The sequence below is a fragment of the Harpia harpyja genome, chromosome 11 (genome assembly GCF_026419915.1).
Source record: "Harpia harpyja isolate bHarHar1 chromosome 11, bHarHar1 primary haplotype, whole genome shotgun sequence".
Classification (NCBI taxonomy): Eukaryota; Metazoa; Chordata; class Aves; order Accipitriformes; family Accipitridae; genus Harpia; species Harpia harpyja.
The window spans coordinates 558,463-579,248 of NC_068950.1; the positions used below are offsets into that span (position 1 = coordinate 558,463).

The 20,786-nt window shown below is 69.2% G+C and overlaps 1 protein-coding gene across 6 annotated transcripts; it reads left to right on the forward strand.

The window, feature by feature from the left end:
- The first annotated feature begins 362 nt into the window (after positions 1-362).
- Positions 363-20,548, forward strand: PALM (paralemmin). Of its 6 annotated transcripts, none has more exons than XM_052801420.1 (9): positions 363-474; positions 10,376-10,424; positions 11,629-11,709; positions 11,813-11,943; positions 13,465-13,588; positions 14,038-14,059; positions 14,324-14,413; positions 15,474-15,605; positions 17,184-20,548. In XM_052801420.1, exons 1-9 carry the CDS (start codon positions 470-472, stop codon positions 17,768-17,770), a joined length of 1,221 nt encoding a protein of 406 aa, XP_052657380.1. In that variant the 5' UTR covers positions 363-469; the 3' UTR covers positions 17,771-20,548. The 6 variants fall into 6 exon arrangements, with proteins under 6 accessions (XP_052657380.1, XP_052657378.1, XP_052657379.1 ...); XM_052801418.1 differs by lacking the exon at positions 363-474 and adding an exon at positions 5,495-5,571; XM_052801419.1 differs by lacking the exon at positions 363-474 and adding an exon at positions 5,495-5,571 and having other exon boundaries at positions 14,351-14,413.
- Positions 20,549-20,786: the final 238 nt, after the last annotated feature.

Genomic DNA, 20,786 nt, shown 5'->3' on the forward strand with positions numbered 1-20,786 from the left:
ACTTTGGGGGGGACGACGACCCATCCTGCCCGCGCTACCCGCGGCAAGGAGCCGGCAGCGTCCGCAGCCCCTCCGGCCTGCCCCGCTCCGGGCACCGCGCAGCCGGGACCCGCTTTGGGTCCCGTGTGTCGTTCCCCCCCCGCACCCCAGCAGCAGCCGCAGCCCCGGGGCCGCCGGCAGCGGCGGGCGGGGAGCGCCGCGCCCCGAGGCCGGGTGAGGGGCGGCGGCAGTGGCGGGCCGCGCCCGGCAGACGGAGCTGTGCGGGCGGCGCGGGAGGCGGGAGCACCGGCGCGGCCCCGACATCCCTGCGCATCCCGCAGCCCCGCCGGGGATGCCGCCGCCCGCCGGGCCCTGAGCGCCGGGACGCCGGCGGCCGCCGGCCCCGCTCCGCCGCGCCTCGACCGGCCCGAGCCCGCCGGAGCCGCCGCCGCCGCCGCCGCCTCCGCCGGCCGCCCAGCCCGCCTGGAAAATGGAGTGAGTACCGGATCCGGCCGCGCCGCCGCCGCCGCCGCCGTGGGGCGCGGGACCCCGGCACCGGGCCGCGGCCCCCCCCGCCGTGCCGCCGGTTGAACACCGCAGTACCGGGGGGGGGTGGTCCCCCGGGCGCCGAGGCTCGGGACCCCCGCACCGGCGCTGCGGGAGCCCCACACCGCGGCCTCACGGAGCCCATACCGGGGGGCTCATATCCCCCCCGGTGCCGGGGCTTGGGACCCCAAAACCCGGGGCTCGCATCCCCCTGATCCCGGGGACTCAGGACCCCAGTACCGGGGGCTCGCATCTCCCCGATGCCGAGGCTTGGGACCCCAAAACCGGGGGCTCACATCCCCCCGATGCCAGAACTCGTGACCCCAAAACAGGGGGCTCACATCCCCCCAGATGCTGGGGCTCAGGACCCCAATACCGGGGGCTTGCATCCCCCCCAATGCTGGGGCTCGGGGCCCCGATACCGGGGCCTCCCGTCCCCCCGCTGCTGCTCAGCAGGTGCTGCCCCTCCCCGGGTCCCTGCCCCGCTGTGGGGTGCCGAGGCGCCAGCTCGGGGTGCAGCGGCGGAGGCCCGGGAGCGGGCACGGGGGCTGCGGGGGGCGAGTCTCCGCTGTCAGCGGTGCGGGAAGAGGGGGGGTGGGAAGGGCGTTTATTTTTGTGTTTTGAACCTGTTGTTGCTGCTGCGTGTGGCTGGGGTGAGTGGGTGGCTGTGAGCCGTGGACCCCTCCCTGCGCACGCACCCCCAGCTCTCTGCTGAGGGACCCGGCTGTGACGGGGGGATCCTCGTGTGCCGGGTCCCGCTGGAGGGACGTGGTCCGTCCCTGGCCTTATCCTTTGTGTGCTGCGGTGGGGCCCTGCCCGGTCCGTCGGTGCCTGCAGGCGGGCTCAGAGCTGGGCATGGGGCTTTGCGGGCGGATGGCGGAAGGAGGGAGCAGGTGGAGGCCGGTAGCTGGGGACCATCGCACTGGTTTTACCCCTCGGTGACACCGGCAGCTCCCACCTGCAGCGTGCTGGTGCTGGGAGGACATGAGGCTGGTCGGCTGCTCGATGTGCCGGGTACCAGTGACAGCAGCCGCCCCGGCTGGCCCTGTCTCACCCAGCCCTTTCCTTCCCTCCTGTGGCTCTGGTCCCCACCATGGCAAACAAGGGTCCCCCCCAGCATCTCCAAGGTTTAGCACTGGGAGCTTCCCGGGGGCATCCAGCCAGCCCGGGGTCAGCTCCGCTACCCTGCGCTCCTCACAAGCGCCTCGCCTTGCACTGACCAACTGGCCGTCTGCTGGCGAGATGCTGGGTGCTCAACAGGTCCCGCTCGCTGCTGTCTGCCTTCCACCCGCGGACCCCCATGGAGCTGTGGGGCGCTGGCGAGGGACAGGGTGGGGGTTTCCTGGGGTCGGGGTGGGCTCTGGCTGGCTCAGGGCTGAGAGCAGCGTGGGAGGCCTGGGGACGTTTCGGAGGCTGGGGCGCAGCGTCTGTGAGGTGGGGGAAGCAGAGCGGCTCCCCTTGTCGCTGGGGGGGCCGGAGGCTTTGTGGTGCGAGAGCTTGCCAAGGCAGGTCTGCGGCTTTGGGCAGCTCCTCGGTGCGTCGGTCCCTTCAGAAAAGTGCCTCTTTGGGGAGGACAACATGTGCGTGGTTTGCCAAAAGGCAGTGAGGGAAAGGGCAGAACCGAGAGGCGCGATGTGCCCTGGGGAGCGCGATGAGGAGCTGCAGGGACCAGGCGTGGGGTCTCCCGGGGCAGAGGCATCAAGGGCTGGGGTTGAAGCAGGGGTGTCAGGCAGGATGGCGGCTCCTGCCCCCAGGCTCCGCACGCTGCCTTTCACCCCACTCTGCTCTCCCTCGAGCTCCTCCAGCAGCCGAGGCTTTGGACGGACCCTCCCGGCAAGGGCCGAGGAGCCCATGGAGGGGTGCAGGGGCTTCCCTCCCACCAGCTCTGTATGCTGGACCTGCCGATGGCTCTTCCTTTTGAGTGAAGCCCTACAAGTGACCTGGGACAGGGGCTTGCCCCACTGGAGCTGTGGGAGCAGCATCTTCCCTGCAGTCCTGTCTGCGGGTGCGGGGTGCAGCCAAAAAGCAAAACAGAGGCACGCATGGCTTCTGCATGGGCAGCCCCTCTGGCCACTCAGCCGGCTACAGCTCTTTGGGAGGAGGCTCCTGAGCTTTTGGGCTGGAATAAATGTGCAAAAGTCGGTGGTTAAAATGCCCAGTCGTGCTCTGCTGGGTGGGTCCAGGTTTACAGGGGGACCTGCAGCTCTGGTGCCCCTGCCCCGGGTCTCACCGGGTCAGTCCTGCTCCCTCAAATCCAGAGCCTGGTCGTGGGGCCGGAGGTTTAGGAGAGTCCCAGGGTGGGTGGGGACACAGCAAGGTGCTCCCTTTACGTCGGCCTGGCTCTGCGGCAGATAATGGGTGCTGGGAGCATGCTGCTGGCCTTGGTTTGGCTCCTGCTTTGCCTTGGCACTGGCAGCGGCTGGAGGAGGGTCCTGGCTGCCGTAAGCCACTGGTGCCCAGGGAGGTTTGGCTGAAAGCTTCCAGCTCTGGTAAAGGCTGTGCTGGTCCCGTCGGGGCTGCTCGTCAGTCTTCTGCTCCCACTGCCATTGATGCTCTTAAATAGCTGGAGATTTTGCGTGTCCACATCTGGCTGCTCCAGTAGTTTGTCTCAGCAGGTTGCTGCTCTCCCCTCTGGGTCTGGGGTCTCATCGGAGCAGGGGCTCTCCTGGTCCTGCCCTCCCGACCCTGCCCATCCCTGATCCAAAGCCGACAGTCGCACCCAGGGGAAGGAGGGAGATTTCTGCCTGAGGAATAACCTGGGAGCCCTTTGGGAAGGGACTTGGGACCCTGCTCTCCGCCTGCCTCTGGGGAGAAGCAAAACCCAGCTGATGCTCCCCAGGCTGGACCGTCGCTGCCTCCCGGCCGGCTGCAGGGAGCCAGAGGGAGTTGGGTCTGTCCCTGTCCCTGTGCGCCGCCGAGGGGACGGCACCGTCACCCTTCCCAGCTCTCCCGAAGGAGGCCATAAAGCTCCGCCGCAGATGGCCGCACAATGGCACCCCAGCCCTGCTCGGGGCTGGCGGATCTCGGGGTTCAGAGTTTGGCCACCGCCGTGGGACGGGGCCTCTCGGCCAGACCCGCGTGGCTGGGCAGGAACCGAGCGGGTTTCCTGGGAAGCTGTCAGTGTTGGTGTTCCCACTTCCTGGCCAGAAACAGCCCCTTTCCCCACGCGGCATTGGTGGTTCGTGCGGTCTGCGCCGTGCCGGGGCTCGGCCGGGCTGTGGCGTGGGCTCGTCTCCAGCGGTGGAGGTGGCGGCGTCGAGGAAGGGCCGGGAGTAAAGCCGGGGAGGCGACGTGCGCTGGGGCCGGGTTGGGTGGAGGCACGGAGCTCGGGGCTGGAGGCAGAGGTGTGCGCAGGAGCCTGGTTTCCCGAGTCTGTCTTTACTCCATCCAGAGGCGAGCGAGCCCCCGGGCCCCAGACAGAAGCTGCTCTTGGGGTTGAGGATGAGCCCTGCAGCAGCCCGGGAGGAGAGAGAGGAGCCGGGGCGGATCCTGCCCCAGCCAGGTGTTTCCTGGTAGAGCATGGCTGGATGTGGGCTGAGCCCAGCCCCTTGGCTCAGCGCCAAGGACCGAGCTCCCCACGGGTGCCTGGGGCTCACGGGGTGCCCCTGCCAGGAGTCCGGGCGGGAGCCACGTTCCTGCCGGCTCCTTGGAGCTTCATGTGTGCCTGTGTTCATGGCATTGGTGTGGGAAAGCCGCGCTGCCTCGTGTGAATGGGAACCCGGGGACCAAGTGACGCGGCCGGGGCCACCCTGAGGCGGCGGGGAGCCAGGCGCCGTGTCCCGGACCGGCGCTGGGCCTGCCTGTCCCAGCCGGTCAGTGCTCCCAGGCATGGGGAAAGGCCAGCTCCACTCTCATTCATAAATCGTGGGGGAGTTTCCTGGTGGAAACCTTGCTCCTCTAACTGGAAGGGAGCTGGAAACCCAAGTGTTTGGAGGGCACTTGAACCATTGTTTGAAAGATCTGTAATTTTCCAATCAAACTCCCTCCCCAAGCCTCTGTTCATCAAATATTCATGGGATCCATTTTCTCCTGGCACTCCCAGCCCACGTCTCAGCCCGAAGAATCAATCAGGCAGCTCTGCTTGCTCTAATGCATCCTGCGTTTTCGGGAGCCTGGGGCTGCCATCTCCTCCTCCCGCCTCCCCCCATCTCCCCCCCGTCCCCATCTCCTCCCAGGGCAGCAGCGTTGGATGGGGCTGCGCAGGCAGCGTGGGGAAGGCATGGCTCACGGAGAGGGAAGGAGCGGGACTGAGCGCTGGGGCGATGCAGCCGGCTGCGGGGTGGAGGCAGCCAGCTCCGTGGGGCAGGGCAGGAGTAGCCCCCGTGTCACCAGGACCTGAGCAGGCGGGTCGGACCCTGTGCCGAGCCGCCCCGGCACTCGGCTCCTCGGCAGCACAGCTTTCTGGCCATCCTCGCCCGAGCCGCTGGCTGCCGATTTATTTGCCGTTGCGGTCGATGAGTGCTGGTCCCCGGGCTGCTGCGGCCCCCCTCCCCTCCGCACCCGCTGCCAACGAGGGCGTTCGATAGCGGCCCCGCTGCTAATGGCTTCATGATGGAGGCTTTGCAGAATCCCCGCAGGCGTTGCTCCCCATGGCAGCCTCACTCCGGACCCAGCCGAGGGGCCCAGCTCTTGGCATGGGAATGGCGGTGTAAATCAGTGCCGGGCCCTCAGTTGCCACCGGTGCTGCCGTTTACACAGGCTCTGAACCCCGCATTCCCCCCCGTCTCCCCAGGGTTGTGGCCGGCCCGTGCCGGTACGGGGGCCTGGGCGACGGTGTTCCTGTGCAGGGCTCTCTCCCTGCCTTCCCCCGGGCTTGGAGCTGAGCGAGTGGAAAGGGAGCGGAGGTCAGGGGAGCGGAGGAGCAGCTTGAAACGGCTCTTCGCACATTTGGATGAGCTAATGGGAAAAAACAGAGGAAGGCAAATAAACATTATTGTTTCATGTCAGGCGGGGAGGAGACAAAAGGTCACGGGCTTCCCTTGTGATGGTAGGAAACGGCAGCATCAGCAGGGCTGGAAAGAGCTGGAGAGCCAAGGGAGAGCGCGGGTACGTGCACGGGGCGCGTGCGTGCTCACACGTGTGTGTGGATCCGTCCGTGGGTCCAGGGATTGCTGCCTTCGCAGGTGGGAGTTCCCGGGGCACCATCTCCCGGTGCCGCCCGCGTCCCCGGTCCTTTCGACCTCGTCTCCTGCGCCACGGCCCGTGGCTCTCCCTGCCCCACGCGGTGCATCCGGAAACGGCTCGAGGAGCAGCCCCGGCACGGGCTGAGCCGGGACACGCGCGCGGCGGACACCGGGCGGCAAAGCATGAGCCTGTTAACCAGAGCGCGTGAGACCGGGTGAAATGAGGTGGGGAGGCAGGGCTCGCCGTGGGTTTCCTTTCTGGGCTGGCGGTGCCTGAGGGCCGCGGTGGCCCCGGCCTCGGTGGCCCCGGGCTCGCCTCGCCGCCCCTCCCCGGCACCCGGGACGGACCCGGAGCTCTCGCTGGCGCGGCCGAAACCCGCGGCGAGGCTCTGGCGACGCCGAGGCCTGGGCCCGCCGGGGGCTGCCGGCCCCGGGGAGCTGCCGCAGACCGCGGAGCGGCGCTCCGAGCCCCGGGGGCCGCCCGGGCCCGGGGGGGCCCCCTCGGTCCCGTCCCCTCCCGCCCGCTCCGCGCATCCCCCCCCTCCCGGCGGCTCGCCCCGTTGCCGTGGCGCCGTTGCCATGGCGCCGTTGCCAGGGAGCCGCCTCCCGGCGCGGCGGAGCCGTCGGTCACCGGGGCCGGAGGCTGCGGGGCCCCATCGGTACCGGCCCGGCCCGGGGCTGCCGGCACCGCCCCCGCGGTGAGCGGCGGCGGAGGACGGCGGCGGGGAGCGGCTGCTCTGGGCTGCGCCGCGGCGTGGGGAGGGGCTGGGGCCTCCCCCCCCGCCCCGGATCCGGCCCTGATTCCCTGCCCCCAGCAGCGGGGGTCCCCGTCGAGCCTGCCGACCCCCAGGGACAGGGCACGGCGGGAGCCGGGGGGGCTGGCTGGGGGCCTGGGACCCCTCCACCGGCCTTCCATCTCGTCGCCCTGTCCCAGCGGGCAGGGAGCGGGGGGGGACCGGGGTGGTCCCCGCTCTGCCCTCTCGCCAGGGTCTGGCGGCCGTGGATGTGTGTGTCCCCCCCCCAGGGCTGTAGCTCGGGTCGGGCCCCACAGTGGGGCTGGGGTGCGCAGGCTGCTGGGGCGGGGGGGGGGGGGGGGAGAGCTGGGGCCGGGAGGGTGCAGCGAGGGGCATCCAGCCTGTTTTGCATCTCTCCCTGGGCCAGGAAGATTCCTGGCGTCCAACCCGGGAATGCGGAGACTGTAGCGAATAATGGAAAATAAAGAGGATGGAGGAGGGAGGAAAAGCAGAACAGAACGTTTCAGGAATGCTGTAAAAGTTTGGATCCATTGAACGGGGCAAGATCCAGGAGAGAAACAGGCCCTGGTCCAAAGCCTTCCGAGCTTGGGGTACGGAGAGCTGGACTCGGGGGGACCCCGGGCCCCGGAGCAGGAAGGTGCCCATGGCGAAGGGCAGCCCCGGCACCGTGGGGCTGCTGCCAGCCTGGCCCCGCGGCCGCTCGGGCAGCCCTGGCTCGGGGCAGGGCGCGGGGGGCGGCGGGCGGCCGGTTCTTCCCTTCAACTTTTGCACATAATCTGTCTCTGCAGAGAGCCGTCCCAGCTGCCCCAAATTCCAGGGGGTTCCTTGCTGGTTTGGAGGGGGAAGGGGAGGTTTCACCCCTTGGGCTGGAGCCCGGGGCAGGGCGTAGGGCCGTGATGTGGATGCTGCTCCCGACGCCGGCTCCGTGCTCCCCCCGTCAGGGCCCTGCGTCCCCACAGCCCCCACACTCGCGTGCCGGGGGTGTCTCGTGGGGGCCTGCCAGGTCCATCGCCGCCCTTGTCACAGCTCCACCTCCGAGTTGTGCAACTGCTTTCGGTCTGTCCTTCCCGAGAAAGAAAGTTCCCCCGTGTCCGGGGCCGAGGCGAGAGCCTGGGCACGGGGCTGGGGAAAGGGCAGACCCCACTCGCAGCCCCGGCAGGTCGGCAGAGGAGGTTTCCCTCGGGAAACCCACTGTCCCCAGCCCCTCTCCCCGCGAGGGAACAGCTCCCGCTGTGGGGGGGTTGTGGGGTGCAGCTGGTGTTTGGGACAGCCGAGGAGGGAGTGGGGTTGTCCCCTCGCCCCCCCCCCATTGTCCCTGTGCCGGGTGCTGCTGCTCTCAGACCCCGCACAGCCGCACAGGGAGCGGCAGCAGAGAGAGCAGGGACAGCAAAGGGACTCGCAGACACTCTGACTCCTTTGGGTTTGTAATTATTTAATTCCCATTCGGGGCGCGGCATCGGGCTGCCAGGCATGACACACGGGAGGCCGCGAGCGGCGGGTGTGCGCCTGCGCGTGCAAAACAGTCACAGCGTCGCCACAAACAGCACAAAAATAACCGCTACAAAAGCGACACCTTCCCTGCTTTGTTTTTCTGGCCTGGATTTCACGCGCTGCGGGGATCCCGGGGTGCGGGGAGGACGGGCGGCTCTGAGCAGCTTTCGGTTAATCGCCGGCTTCGAGGAGGCGGCAGGCAGAGGCGGGGGGGTCCTTTTGCCCCGGCAGAGCCCATGCGATTTCCTGCAAAGCCCGGCTCTTGCACAGGCATGTGCTGTCCCCGCCGGTGGGGGACTCGTGCGAGGGCACACGCATGTGCAAGGGCACACGTGCTGGCACGTGTGGCCAGGGACGTACTGTGTGTGGGGCGCAGCAGCCTGTGCCCACCCTGTGTGTGAAACCATCTTTGGAAAAAGCCCTTAATGGGAGCGTGGGGAAGATCTCCCGCCCACGCCGCTCCCAGCCCTGGTCCATCTGCAGAGCCCAGCCTGCATCCCCAGGGGAGCAGACGATGCAGCAGTGGGGGGAGAGCAGGGATGGGGCGAAACCTGGGGAGGGGGGTCGGTGCCCCCCGCCCCAGGGCGCTGGGTAGCACCATGGAGTGCGTGTTGTCTTCCAAAATGGGCACCCCGAGCTGGGCTGGGGCTGCCGGGCACGGGGCTGCCCTCCCTGGGCCTCGGCTCGCCTCCTGTGGTGGTTGGTGCCGTATGAAGCCAGGGATGGCTTCAGCCTGTGTCGGCGGGTCTGTGGCCCCAAAGACGCTGGGTGCCCCCCGAGCACACAGCCGCGGTGAGGCCGGGGTGGGACCAAGCTTCTGGCACTCGCTCCTTGCTAATGGCTTTTCCCGCTGTGCTGGGGACACGGCGCTGCCCGCTCCTCCCTGTCCCCCCTCGCCCCGAGCCGCCCCGCATGGGCTGGGACTGCCAGTGGCCCTGCGGCCGCTCCTCTCCCTCCCTCCTGCCCGCTGGGAAGGGACTGTCTGCGTCTCGTTTTAATTGCGCTTTCAAAGCCCCCGGGCCCGGCCGGGCATGCAGGGATGGACCTGGAGAGAGGCAGGTGCAGGGGCATCCCGCCGGCCCCCCGCGCATCAGCCATCCCGGCTCCATGAGCTCAGCCAGGGCAGGAGCTCCTGGGAGCTGCGAAAATGGATGTACGCTTAACCACCTGCATAAATTAAGTCCAAGAGCTCTCCCCCCTCCGCCGCCTCGGCCCCAGTATCTACCAGCTGCAGGAACAGCCACGGGCAGGGGCCAGAGCCGGACCCCACTCCAGGCTGGGGCGTGTGGACCCCCCGCCCGGGTTTCCTCCCTCCTGCTCGCCCAGGGCAGCAGCACGGATGGCCCCGGGTGCCAGGGAGCGGGGACCGGAGCCTGGACCAGTGTCTCCATGCTGGTGTCTCCTCCAGAGCGGCTGCCTGCGCAGCTGCCCCCTCGCAGGCTCTCCTGTCCCTTGCTCTGGGAAGCAAGTGGCAATGATCCATCGCTTGATGATACCTCCGTGCCTCCCACCCTAATTACTGTCACAGCTAAGCACTTCGTTAGCATCATCTGGCAAGCAGCCAGCCGGCTCCCTGCGGCACTGGAGCATCCCCCGTCACAGCTGGGCCCCGGGCAGCCGCCCTCAGCTCCGCTCTGCGACTCCCGGCTGCTGAACCTGCACCTGATGCTTTGCGGCGTGGGGGCTCTCGCCGGGCCCCGTGGGGCTGCGCTGCCGGTCGGGCTGGTCCAGGGCACTCATGCTGCCGCGACGAGGGAAGGCGGGTGCATGAGCACGTGGCTGCGGGGGGGCGGTCAAGGCACCCCCTCCTCGCAGCACCCCGGGGCCCGGCTGCACCCAGGAGAGCTGCGTCAGGGCCAGTGAGGTGGCCGCCGCCGGCAGCATCCCCGGGCATGGCCACGGCAGTTTGCGTTGTGGAGGCGGGTGCCAGGCCCGGGAGCATGAACCCCAACTGGAGCGGAGCCTGTTGCAATGTGTGCGTCTGTGCGCGTCCGTGTGTGCACGTGTGTCTGTGTGCGTCCGTGTGTCCGTGCACGTATGTGTGCGTGTGCCTGTGCGCGCAGCCCGGAAAGGTCACTGTCCAGGAAAGGTGTCAGCAGCCAAGAAATGGGCTTGGAATGGAAAGTGTGAGCCAGGTTGAACCGCAGGGGTGGCCAGAAACGTCCCACTCTAGCCCCTCCGTGGTTACCGTTTCCATCTGCGCCGCGGCCACGGGAGGAGCGGGTCCGGCCACGCCGGGTCAGCCCCAGGTGCCTCTCGCGGGGGATTTGGGCAGGGCAGGGGGGCCAAGGGGTGCCTGGAGGAGCTGTGTGGGCGAGGGGTGCTTGGCTCCAGGGGGGGGCAAGGGGAAGGGGAGAAAGCAGCCGGCGGAAGGGAAGAGTTCGGCCTTTGTCCATGCGCTGTGTCCGGTTCGCTGGTGGCACAATGTCCCCATTCACCCGCCGCCCGCACTCTTCACTGCTTCTCTCTGCTCTCTTGCAGGGCTGTGGAGGCCAGCACCCTTCAGCAGGAGAGGCTGCAGGCCATCGCGGTGAGTCCCTTGTGCGCTGCGAGCGCACGACGAGCGCGCTGGACCTTGAGCTGGCATCCCCACCTCCCCGCGCCATCGCTTGCAGCACGTGGGGCAGATGCTAGCGGGGAGGAGAGTGCCGGCGCAGGGGCTGTGCCGGCGCAGGGGCTGTGCAGCCGATTTCCCAGCCGCTGCCTCTGGCCTGGAAAGCTGCTCTGAGGCTGCAGGCAGGGGCAAGAGCCAGAGATCCTGCGTGGGTGCCCCCCGGGCAGGGGGTCTCTAGCAGCCAAACACGGACTCGCGGGAGCCCGTGCCAGGGCACCCTGCCCTGCGGCAGCTCTTCCCAGGGACAGGCCGCGGTCGGGGTGCAGGATCCGGCAGGGCTTGGCTGCGTTGCTGAAACAAGGACAGAGCGAGCAATGGGCAGCCGGGAGGTTTAATTAATGAAGCAGCGCCTTGATGAGCCCCGAGTGAGAGGGAAATGAGTGATGATTCTCCCCTCGTCCTTTCCCAGGGAAGGGCTGAGGATGGTGCACGATCCAGCCCCGCCTGCTACGGGCCCTAGTAATTATATTAATTAGCGAGCAGTCAGGGGCCGTGCTGGGCAGCCCCTCCCCGGCACAGAGCAGGGCACTAGGTTGATTTTAAACCCCATCGCTGCCCCGTAGCAGCTCCCCTGCCCGCTGTGGGCTGCCAGCTTCCCCGGCCCGGCCCGCTGCTGGCCGATCTCCGCTGCACAAAGGGCAAATTGTTCTGGGCCAGAGGAAAAAGAAAGCGGGTGACGCTTCCCGGGCTGGGACTGACTCTGCTGAAATGATCTGGACCGGCCCCAGGATGTGCAGCGAGGGGGGGGCGGGGGACAGGCCGTGGGGGCTGGTTCCCCCCCCCGTGCTGGCAGCTCGCTCAGTGGGGCCGGGCGAGGGGAAGGTGACGTTTTGAGACGGTGAACAGGCTCCAGGCTCTGCCCTGATTTCTCTGCACCCTCCGTGCCTCAGTTTCCCCCGGTGAGGGCAGGGACTTGACGCAAGGCTGGGGAGTTCCCGGTGGGCTGTCCCCAGGGCCGGTCTTGCAGCCCCAGGCATGGCTCGTGTCCCCATGTCAGACCCCCCGGGACCCCCTCACCCGCCGCTCCCTGCTCCTCCCTGTTCTGGGGATGCTGCCCCGGCCGGGAGGGAGATGCCCCCTCCCCACGCCGACCCCGGCTCTGCCGCTCTCGTCCCTCCAGGAGAAGCGGAAACGTCAGACGGAGATCGAGAACAAAAGGCGGCAGCTCGAGGACGACAGGCGGCAGCTGCAGCATCTCAAGGTGAGGATCCCCCGGGACCCCCGGGCTGCCTCTGTGCCGGGGATGTGCCGGGACCCCCCCTGCTGTGGGGGTGGCAGGACTGTGACCCCCCTCTGCTCCCCAGTCCAAGGCTCTGCGGGAGAGATGGCTGCTGGAGGGGGCTCCGGCCTCAGCCTCCGAGGAGGACGAGGCCATGAAGAAGCAGATGCAGGAGGATGAGGTGAAGACCAAGGAGCTGGAGGAAGCCATCCAGAGGTAACGGGGATGGTGTGGGGCCGGGGTGTGCTTGCAGGGTGCCCGGGTCTCTCCAGAGACCCCCCCCGCGCAGACGGGAGGCCGAGATGCCGCTCAGTTCCGCGTGCTGGGCACGAGGCACGTGGCACAAGACACGCTGCCGTGTCGCCGCGCTCGCTCGAGTTCAGCCGTGGCCCCGCTCGGAGGAGAGCATCCGCTCCGGAGCTCGGAGCTGCCGGGAGTGGAGGTGCCTCCGTGGCGCTGCCAGGGCTCAGCCGTTCTTGCCGGCATTTGTCCACGGGCTGCAGCCGGTCGCAGAGCCCGTCCAGCCCCGCGGCCCCTCTGAGCACGGACACCCCCAGCTCTGCTCTGCCCGGGGCTGTGGCAGCCACAAGCTGTGTAGGGCATCGGTGGGAGCCATGGGGCTAGGGGCCAGGGCTGGGCTGGGGGCTGGACCCCCCTGGGGGGCTGCTCAGTGCCCAGCACCCCTGATTGCAGGGGCAGGGAAACACGGGGCTGGTTCCCCGTGGGTGTCCGTCCCCATTGCGGTGGCTCAGCCCCTGGGAAAGGGGCAGGGTGGGAGGTGAGGGAGGAGAAGCCTCAGCCCCTGCCCAGCCCCCTCCTGCCTGGGCTGCCAAAGGCAGGGCGGGGGGGCCGGGACCCCCAGCACGGAGGTGTCCCAGCAGCCCAGCTGGCCCGCAAGAATGCAATCAGTCATGGCTGTGCTGTTAATTACCAAGCATCAGTGCAGAGAGGGGTCAGGCACGAAGGGGCCTTTGTGTCCGTCTAATGGTGCGGTGCATTCCTCCACCGGCGCCTCGTGGGGAGATGGGAGTTAAGGGGGGGCTGTGCCAGGGGGTGCTGCCACCGCACTGACAGAGGGGCCCTAATTTACACGGACATGAATTTGTGGGGAGTCCCCAAACCTCCGCCGTGTCCCGGTGGGGCCCTGCTGCCGGCACAGCTCTTGGCCAGGCTCGCTGGCTGGGAGCAGGCGGTTGTCCTTGTGGGAAGCTCAAACAGGCTTTGGGCGATACACGCGGGAGCAGAACGGTGATGGATCGGCGTTGCTCCGTGCCACCAAGCGAGGGCACTGGCAAGTGCGTGGTGGGCTCGGTTGTCACTGCATGGGGACAGCGAACAACCCTGTGGGGTCAGTCCCCCTGCTCGGTGCCCACAGGGGGGGTTTCTTCCATCCCCTTGCGCCAAGCCCATCAGCCGAGCGGCCGCCCCAGTCGCTCAGCGGCTGCGGAGCTGCAACCGTCCTGAGCATCGCTCGCCCCGTGGAGACGGGTGGAGGTGTGCGGCCGACGGGTGCCTGGGTTAAGGACGAGGGCAGCACCCGCTGGTGAAGCCCCTGGGTTTGTTCCAGCAAACACATGCTTTTCCCCTGCAAAGAGATGGTGACAGCCGTGCCGGAGGTCCGTCTGTCTGTCCCTATGCCTCGCCCCTGCGCCATGTTGCTGGCCCCCATTCGCAGCTCTGCTGCAGCTGCCTGCACCACGGCTCCCCATGGCCTCTCAGCCCCGACTCTCTCCGCAGGCTGGAGAAGGAGCTGGAGACGCTGGAGAACGGCAGCTCGGCGGCTTCCACCAAGGAGAACCTGGCGGCGGTGGCGTCGCCAGCCAAGGAGGAGAAGGCAGAGGCTGTCCCCAACATGCAGAAGGTGGGCACAGCCGCTCTCTGCAGGCAGGGCTGCCTGCTGCGGGAGGGGTGAACGGGGAGAGGGGTTGCCTGGGGGTTCGGCGCTTGCTCAGCCCCCGTCAGACCAGAGCTGGTTCTTGCTGCCAGCGCGGAGCAGGGAGCTGCTGGGGTGACGGCATGGCGGCGGGCAGGTTGCACTGGCGGAGGGGCCGAGTGCGGGGAACCGCTGCCGATCGGCTGCAGGGTTGCACCGGCGTGCTGGCGCGGCTGCGGTGGGCCCCGGTCCCAGCCAAGCTGGGTGGATTGGCCACCCCACGTGTCCCTGTCGCCCTCGGAGCCCCTGCCCTGCCGATCCTGTGCCAGCAGGGCTGGGCCGGGGGTCCCTTGCCCCGGTGGGGATGGGTGCGTGGCTGGTGGGTGTGCGGGCAGCGGGTGTGCAGCAGCTCCTAACCTCTCCCTTCTGTTTTGCAGAGTCCCCTGGGCACAGTCAAGGGTAGGTGATCCCTGCCTCGGCCGTGGTTCCTGCTCTCGGGAGGCAGCACCCGCTGCCCCCTCGTGCTGCCCTGGCGCTGGGTCTGGATGGGTGGGGGGAGCTGGGGCAGCCCCATCCCCATGTCCCATATCCCTGTCCCCTCCTGGGCAGTGGTGCCCTGTGGCAGCAGAGCCCAAACCAGGCGCCAGCCATGGGGAGACACGTCGCCCTCCGCGGGGCCCGTCCCACGGGCGCCTGGACGACCAGACGACTATTTTGGCTCAGGCGGTCGCCTCTCCTCTCTGTCCCCAGCCGAGAAGAAGGTCTCCAGCAGCCCCATGAAGGCGGTGGAAGGCACTGACATGATGAAGGCAGGTAGGTGCCCGCTTCCCCGGGAGGAGCGCTCCTTCCCGGTCGCTTCCCCCTCCCCTTCCACGCCGCCCCTCGGCTCGCTGCCCACCTCGCAGCCCTGCCACCGCTGCTCCCCACCGCTCGATGGCTTTCCAAGCCCAAGGCAGAGAACATCAGTTATTTGCAATCAGAGGGTTTGTTTTCGCTTCCACCCCGCGGCTGGTTCACGGTTCAGGGCTCCCCCCCCCAGCCCCGTTCCATGTCTCTGCTCCGGTTTCATCCTTCGCCTCCCGCTCTGTTTGTGGCTTCTCGGAGCGCAGGCAAGGGAACGGAGCGTCGGCTGCCGGCATGGCTGACCCCGCGCCAGTGCTCACGGCACCGTGGCTGGCTGCCGGTGGGGAGCTTGCAGGGGTGCGCCGGGCTGAGCTGCCCGCACTGGGGGGGGGCTGCAGCCAGCTCTGCTGCTGGAGGGGTTTGCTCTGATTTGGGGGGGATGGCTCAGACCGGGCTGTGGTACCGCTGCTGGGCAGACCCCGTCTTGGGGTCCTCGGAACAAAGTGCCGCCGGGCCGAGGCAACCCCGGTGCCGGCAGGGACTGGCCGGCAGCCGAAGGAGAGGTGCCAAGGATCGCCCGTCCCACGGGAGCGGAGGGGCTGTCCCAGGGCCAGCACCCTCAACGGGGGATGCCGCCTCCCACAAGCATGAGCCTGGCTCCCAGCCCAGGCCCCGTGGCTGGCACCGCTCACCGGCCGGACAGACGGACGCGGCACCACCTGCCCCGGTGCCTCCGGCGCCCGGCTGGGCCCCAACCCCGGGGGACGCAGAAGCCGTGGAGGTAAGGCGATGCCGGCAGCGCCAGGATGGCGACGGCCCCGCGGGTCCTGGTAGGAGGGCTGTGCCCAGGATGTCGCGCCTGCCTCTGCTGTTCACTCCTCCTCGCTGCCGCCTGCTGCCTTGCTAACGCCGCTGAGCACCGCGCCGCACCGCACCGCTGCCGCCATGCGCCTGCCCGCTGCTGGCCGCTGAGCAGGGGCTAGGGAGGGCCGGGGCCACCGTAATGTGCGCTGTCCTCTTTGTGTCCCAGCCATGTACTCAGTGGAGATCACGGTGGAGAAGGACAGAGTGACTGGGGAGACCAAGGTCCTGTCCAGCACCACCATGCTCCCCCAGAACCACTGTCTGCAGGGGGTCAAAGTGTACGAGGATGAGCTGAAAGGTACGGCCCGTCCCACACCGCTCAGAGGCATCAGGAGCAAAGGGCAGGGGACGAGGGAGCAGACGCCCGAGCATCCCGGCGGGCGCCGGGGCTAGGAAGGGCTGGGGCCGCTCCCGGCCATCCTCGCCAGCTCTGTAGGGGAGATGGCTCTGGGCAACCCCTCGCCGGCCCCAATCCTGCGCCCTGGCCAGCCCGGCGTGGGATCTGTCCCGGCGGTATGGTGTAGACAGTCCTGATGGGCCAGCCCTGGTTTGCACATCATGGTGACCCTGCGCTGCTGGAGAGCAGAGAAGAGGATGTGCCGTGTCCAAGACTCGGGAACCCGTCCTGCAGGCAAGGAACATGGCACCAGCACCGCGTCGTCCCGACGTGCCCAGGCTGGCAGAGGAGAGCGTGGCCACTGGGCGCAGAGGAGGCACAGCAATATGGACCGGTCCCTGCCTGTGGCCCCTGCTTTTGGGAACCTCTGGCAACCTGCTTCGAAGGGCCTGGTGACACCCGAGGGGTGGTTGTCGGTGGCAAGGACCAGCCGCAGAGCTGGGGCGCGTTACTGGGGACTGCGGTGGCCAAGTGGACCGACCGCCTCTCCAAGGAAGCTGCGCTGCACCGGCAGCCGGTCCCGTTCAACACCCTCCCTGTGGCCGTGGCCGTGCTGGGCCACGCTGGCCTTCACCTCCACCAGCCACCTGGCTCAGCCCCCCGGCTGCTCTGGGACCCTCAGCTCCATGGATGGGCCGAGGAGCCGCCTCGGCAGCGGTCGGCCCGGGGCAGCCGTGCGTTGGTCCCGGCTGAGCCGGCCCTGCCTGGGCCGGTTGTCATCCATCACTCCATCAACTGGCTGTTGAGGCTGTTGCACTGATCGTCGCGTGATGCCCCAGGTCAAGTGGAAAATGCGATGAGCCGGAGGCTGCTCTCGCCGTGACGCACGTCTGTTGCCTCCAGCGCTGCAAGCAGCCGGGCAAAGCGCGCCGGTGGCGGAAGAGCCCCGTCCCCGCCTGGGCACCGGGCGCCACAGGCGGCGGGACGCGGCGGGATGCGGCAGAACGTGGTGGGACGTGGTGGGACGGCACCTGCCGAGCCCTCGCTGGGGTCTTACAGGTGGCAGCGGCGATCTGCCGCAGAGCATCGTGTTGGCCCCGGCCGAGCCGGGCGCCAGCCGGATGCCATCCCGCCATGGCACGCTTGGCAGGCTGTCGGCGACCTGGCAGACGGCCGCAGCTCCTGCGGGGCTCGCCGCGTCTGAGGCTTCTGAGGTGCCAAGGGCCAGGAACGGCTCCTCGCGCTGTGCTTTTGTTTCGGCCTCCCCGTCTGGTGTCGGGCAGGGGCCAGGCAATGCTGGGGGGGGGGGGGGGGGGCGGTCTGGCAGCAGCTCCAGCCAAAGTGGGGGTCGGGGTGCTGCCGGGGGGTCCTGGCCTTGGTGCCAGGGCCTTTGGGGAGGGGAAGGTGCCGCTCCCCAGCCCCATGGGAGCCGGGTCCGAGCGGGTTGTGCCAGCAGGAGCTTTTCCAGGTCGACTCGTGCCCCCAGCCCCAGCCCCCCGGCCCAAGCCCCCCTCACCCTCCCTCCTCTTGTCCCCGCAGTGGTGCACGCAGTGAGCGCCGAGGACGGAGCCCTGCAGAACGGGGCCCACCCCCTCAGCTCCTCCGAGGTCGACGAGCTCCTGCACAAGGCGGACGAGGCCACCCTGAGCGAAGCCGCCGGGCGGGAGGCCCCGGCCAAGGTGGGCAAGGAGGCCGGCAGCGCCCCGGCCAGCCAGAAGCCAACGCCGCGGCGGGAGATCACGGGGCTGCAGGCCAAGCCGCGGGAAAGCACCGTGGTGCTGCCGCCGGGCGAGGGGATGGAGCCGAGCCGGGAGCAGCCCGTCACCATGATCTTCATGGGCTACCAGAACGTGGAGGATGAGGACGAGACCAAGAAGGTGCTGGGGCTGGAGGGCACCATCAAGGCTGAGCTGGTGGTGATCGAGGACGCCGAGAGCAAGCCGGAGCCGGCGCGCAAGGACCACGCACCGCCCAACGGCACCGCGCTGGAGCCCGTGGCCGCCCAGCCGCTGGGAGAGGAGGGTCCGGGCGGGCAGAAGCCGGGCGCCAACGCCACAGACACCAAGGAGGCCGAGCAGGAGACGGACGTGAAGAAGCAGCGCTGCAAGTGCTGCACGGTGATGTGAGCCACGCCGCCGCCGGAGCAGGCTGCCCCCGCCGAGCCCCCTCCACCCCGGCCCCCGCTAGCCAGGCCCGCCGCCCCGGCACGCCGGGCTCCCTCCCCCACCGGACACGGACCCTCTTTCTGCAGAACCGGGGAGATCCAACACGGCGCCTGCAAAGCCGCAGCAGGCAGCAGCGAACCGCGGCCGCGGCACCGCTCGCCCCGTCTGCCTGACATCCGCCCCGCGCCGCACCCCACCAGCGCTGCCTGTGATATTTATTAGAGACCCCCCCTCGTCCCACGGCACGCCCACCCCCACCCACGGCCCGGCCTCACCCTGCGCCGGAGCCCTCCTGCCGACGACGCCGGAGCCTTTCCCTCCTCTCACCGGCAACTTCCCACCTGCTGTCGGAGGACGGAGCTGGCCGGGCTGGGGGATCGGAGGACGCCGCTGCGTCTGTAGATGACTCCTGGGGAGCCGGTGGCCGGTGGGACCCACGCTTGGCCCAGCCCGTGGTGGGCACGGAGCCAGCCCTATGCCAGCCCCTCTCTCCGCACCTCCATCGTCCCCTTCTCCTGCAGGGAAAGGCCCTGGGCTGCCCCCCCCACCTGCCCACGGATGTCCCTGCTCCATCCTGCGTCCTCGTCCCCACGCCCCTGGGCTCCCCAAGCCGTGAGCCCCTCCGGGATGGAGCGTGTCCAGGCAAGGGAAGGGCGTTGAGGGCAGCGTCCCCTCCGCAATGCTCGACTGCGGTTGGGAGCTCACAGTGGGCTCCTCACCCTGGTGCTCGCGGTGACGGCTGCCACCATCCAGGTACCGATGCTGCAGGCTGCCACAGACTCCCACGGGGCCATTCCCCCGTCTTGGCTGCCATGCTGGTGTCACTGGGCTCTACTGGTTGAGAGGTGCTGTGGCCGGCTGCCTGTGTCCTCTAGGGGCGACGTGGGTGGCGATGGCAGCGAGGGAAGGGGAGCTGGGGGGCCCCAGTCCCATGGGGATGGGGTGGGAGCTCCCATGCCCCCTTGCAGCAGTGGGAGGATGGCCCTGCACCGCGTCCCTCTGCTGCCTGGTGGCAGCAGCTTTGCAGAGCCGCTTTCTGGGGCCCCAGGCTGCAGTGGGGCAGCCCAGTTCACCCCAGGCACCGGGACTGGGAGCTGCCAGGGGTCCGGTGTCCCACGGGGGGTGTTCCCGGGACACCGTGTCCGTGCCGGGACTGCGAGCAGCCTTCCCCGCTCCCCCCACCCTGCGCCCCAGCCCTTCAGCGGGGATTTCACCACCAGCACCAGCGTTTCCTCCCCACTGAGACCCGCTGGGGCAGGCAGGGAGGGTGGGGAGGGTGGGGGGGGCCCACGATGGCACCCGTGGGTGCTGAGCCCTGCCCAAACCCTGGGTTCTTCTGCCGCAGCAGCTGACACATCTCACGGGCGTTGGGCACGCGGCTCCCGCTGAGCCCACCTCACCACCTTGTGGGTCCAGCATCCCAGGGGCACGGTCCTGCCCTGCCCCACCCCGGCACGGGGGCTGCCATCGGGGGGGGGGGGCCATCTCCCACCAGCCCTGTCCCAAACATGCTGGGGCTCGGACCCCCATGTGCCAGCCCTGGGCCAGGGTTGCTTTCGGTGCCGGTGCCCCACGTCGGCTGGCTGCAGCCGGGCTGGCAGTGCCCGGTCCCCACGCCCCGGGGACACGGGAGCTTTGGGCAGGGCGCAGCTGGATGGAGCGTGGCCCAGCTGCCAGCCAGCCAGCACAGGGGTCCTCGTCCGAGTGGGTCCCTGCTGCCGAGCGCGGCCAGGCAAGTCCCCAGGGATCCCCCGAGCCCCCGGCGAAGTGTGTGCAGAGCAGCCCTCGCGCTGCCCAGCCCACCGGGACGCGGGTGGTAGAGCAGCCACGGATGGGGCTCGGCCCCCCAACGCCTTCCCTCCCCACCCCCTGCCTTCCCTCCCCCTTCTTGTGTGAGCAGTGATCCCCCCCATGACATCCCAGTTGCCCCCCAGTTACCACTCAGGCTGCAGTTTTCCCTCCAACGGAGTCACTGCAGGGAGAGGGGAGGGGGCAGGGGCCGAGGTCAGGGGCTGTTGGGGGGCTGCGAGGGGCTGGCGGTGCTGCCATGCCAGTCCTCCCCTGGGGACCCCAGCCCCGAGCCCTGGCCGGGCACTGAAAGCCTCTGGGAGAGGCAGAGCTAGGGAAAGGGGTCGGGGCTGGCACCCCCGGGGGGGGAGAAGGGGGAGCCTCTCCTGCCTCTCCCACAGACCGGCACCACTGGAGCCCCATCGCTGCAGAGCGGGGGGCTGGGGCTGGATGCTGCGGGGCATCTGCCCCATTGATCCTGGGGGGCTGGGTTAGGGCTAGGTCCCCAACGGGGATGCACGTCACCTCCTGCCACCCCCTCGCTGGGAGCCAGCACCGCTTGTCCCATCCTGCCCCAGGTCCTTTAACACCCCCCCCCGACCCCCAGCCAGGACCCCCTCCCACCCTCAGCACCCCCTGCCCCTCGGTTGGCTTCGGACCCATCGCTGGCCCCATCCGGCCCCCGCAGTGGCAGGGAGTGGGATCAGGCCCCTGCGGGGCCGGGGCCGGCCGGGGCTGAGCATCAGCAGGCGGAGGACCCCGGCCGTGCACCCCAGCCCCGTCCCGGCCAGCCCCCACTGCCCCCCGCCTGGCTCCGCTGAAGTGCACTTCCCACGCTCCCGTGCTTTTCACTTGTGCCGAAGCCGTTTGAAGTTTTTCCCCCTCCCCGGCCCTCCCCGTTGTTTGTAAGACACCCGAACCGAGCAAATAAATAAACTGTGTGAACAACCAGCCTGGCGCCTCTGCCCTCTGCATGGGGACCGGGGCCAGCACCCCGACACTTGGCACCTGCGCTCAGCACCCCGATGGGTGGGAAGGGGACGGGACGGGGATGCTGGCGATGGGCCCCATTGCCCCTCGCTGCCTGGGCTGTGGCTCCTCTCATCCCTGCCCACAGGTTTCCCGCAGCCTCTCGCCTCCGGCTGTTTCATGGGTGCAAGAGCCACGTCTGGGGGCATTCCTGCTGTCG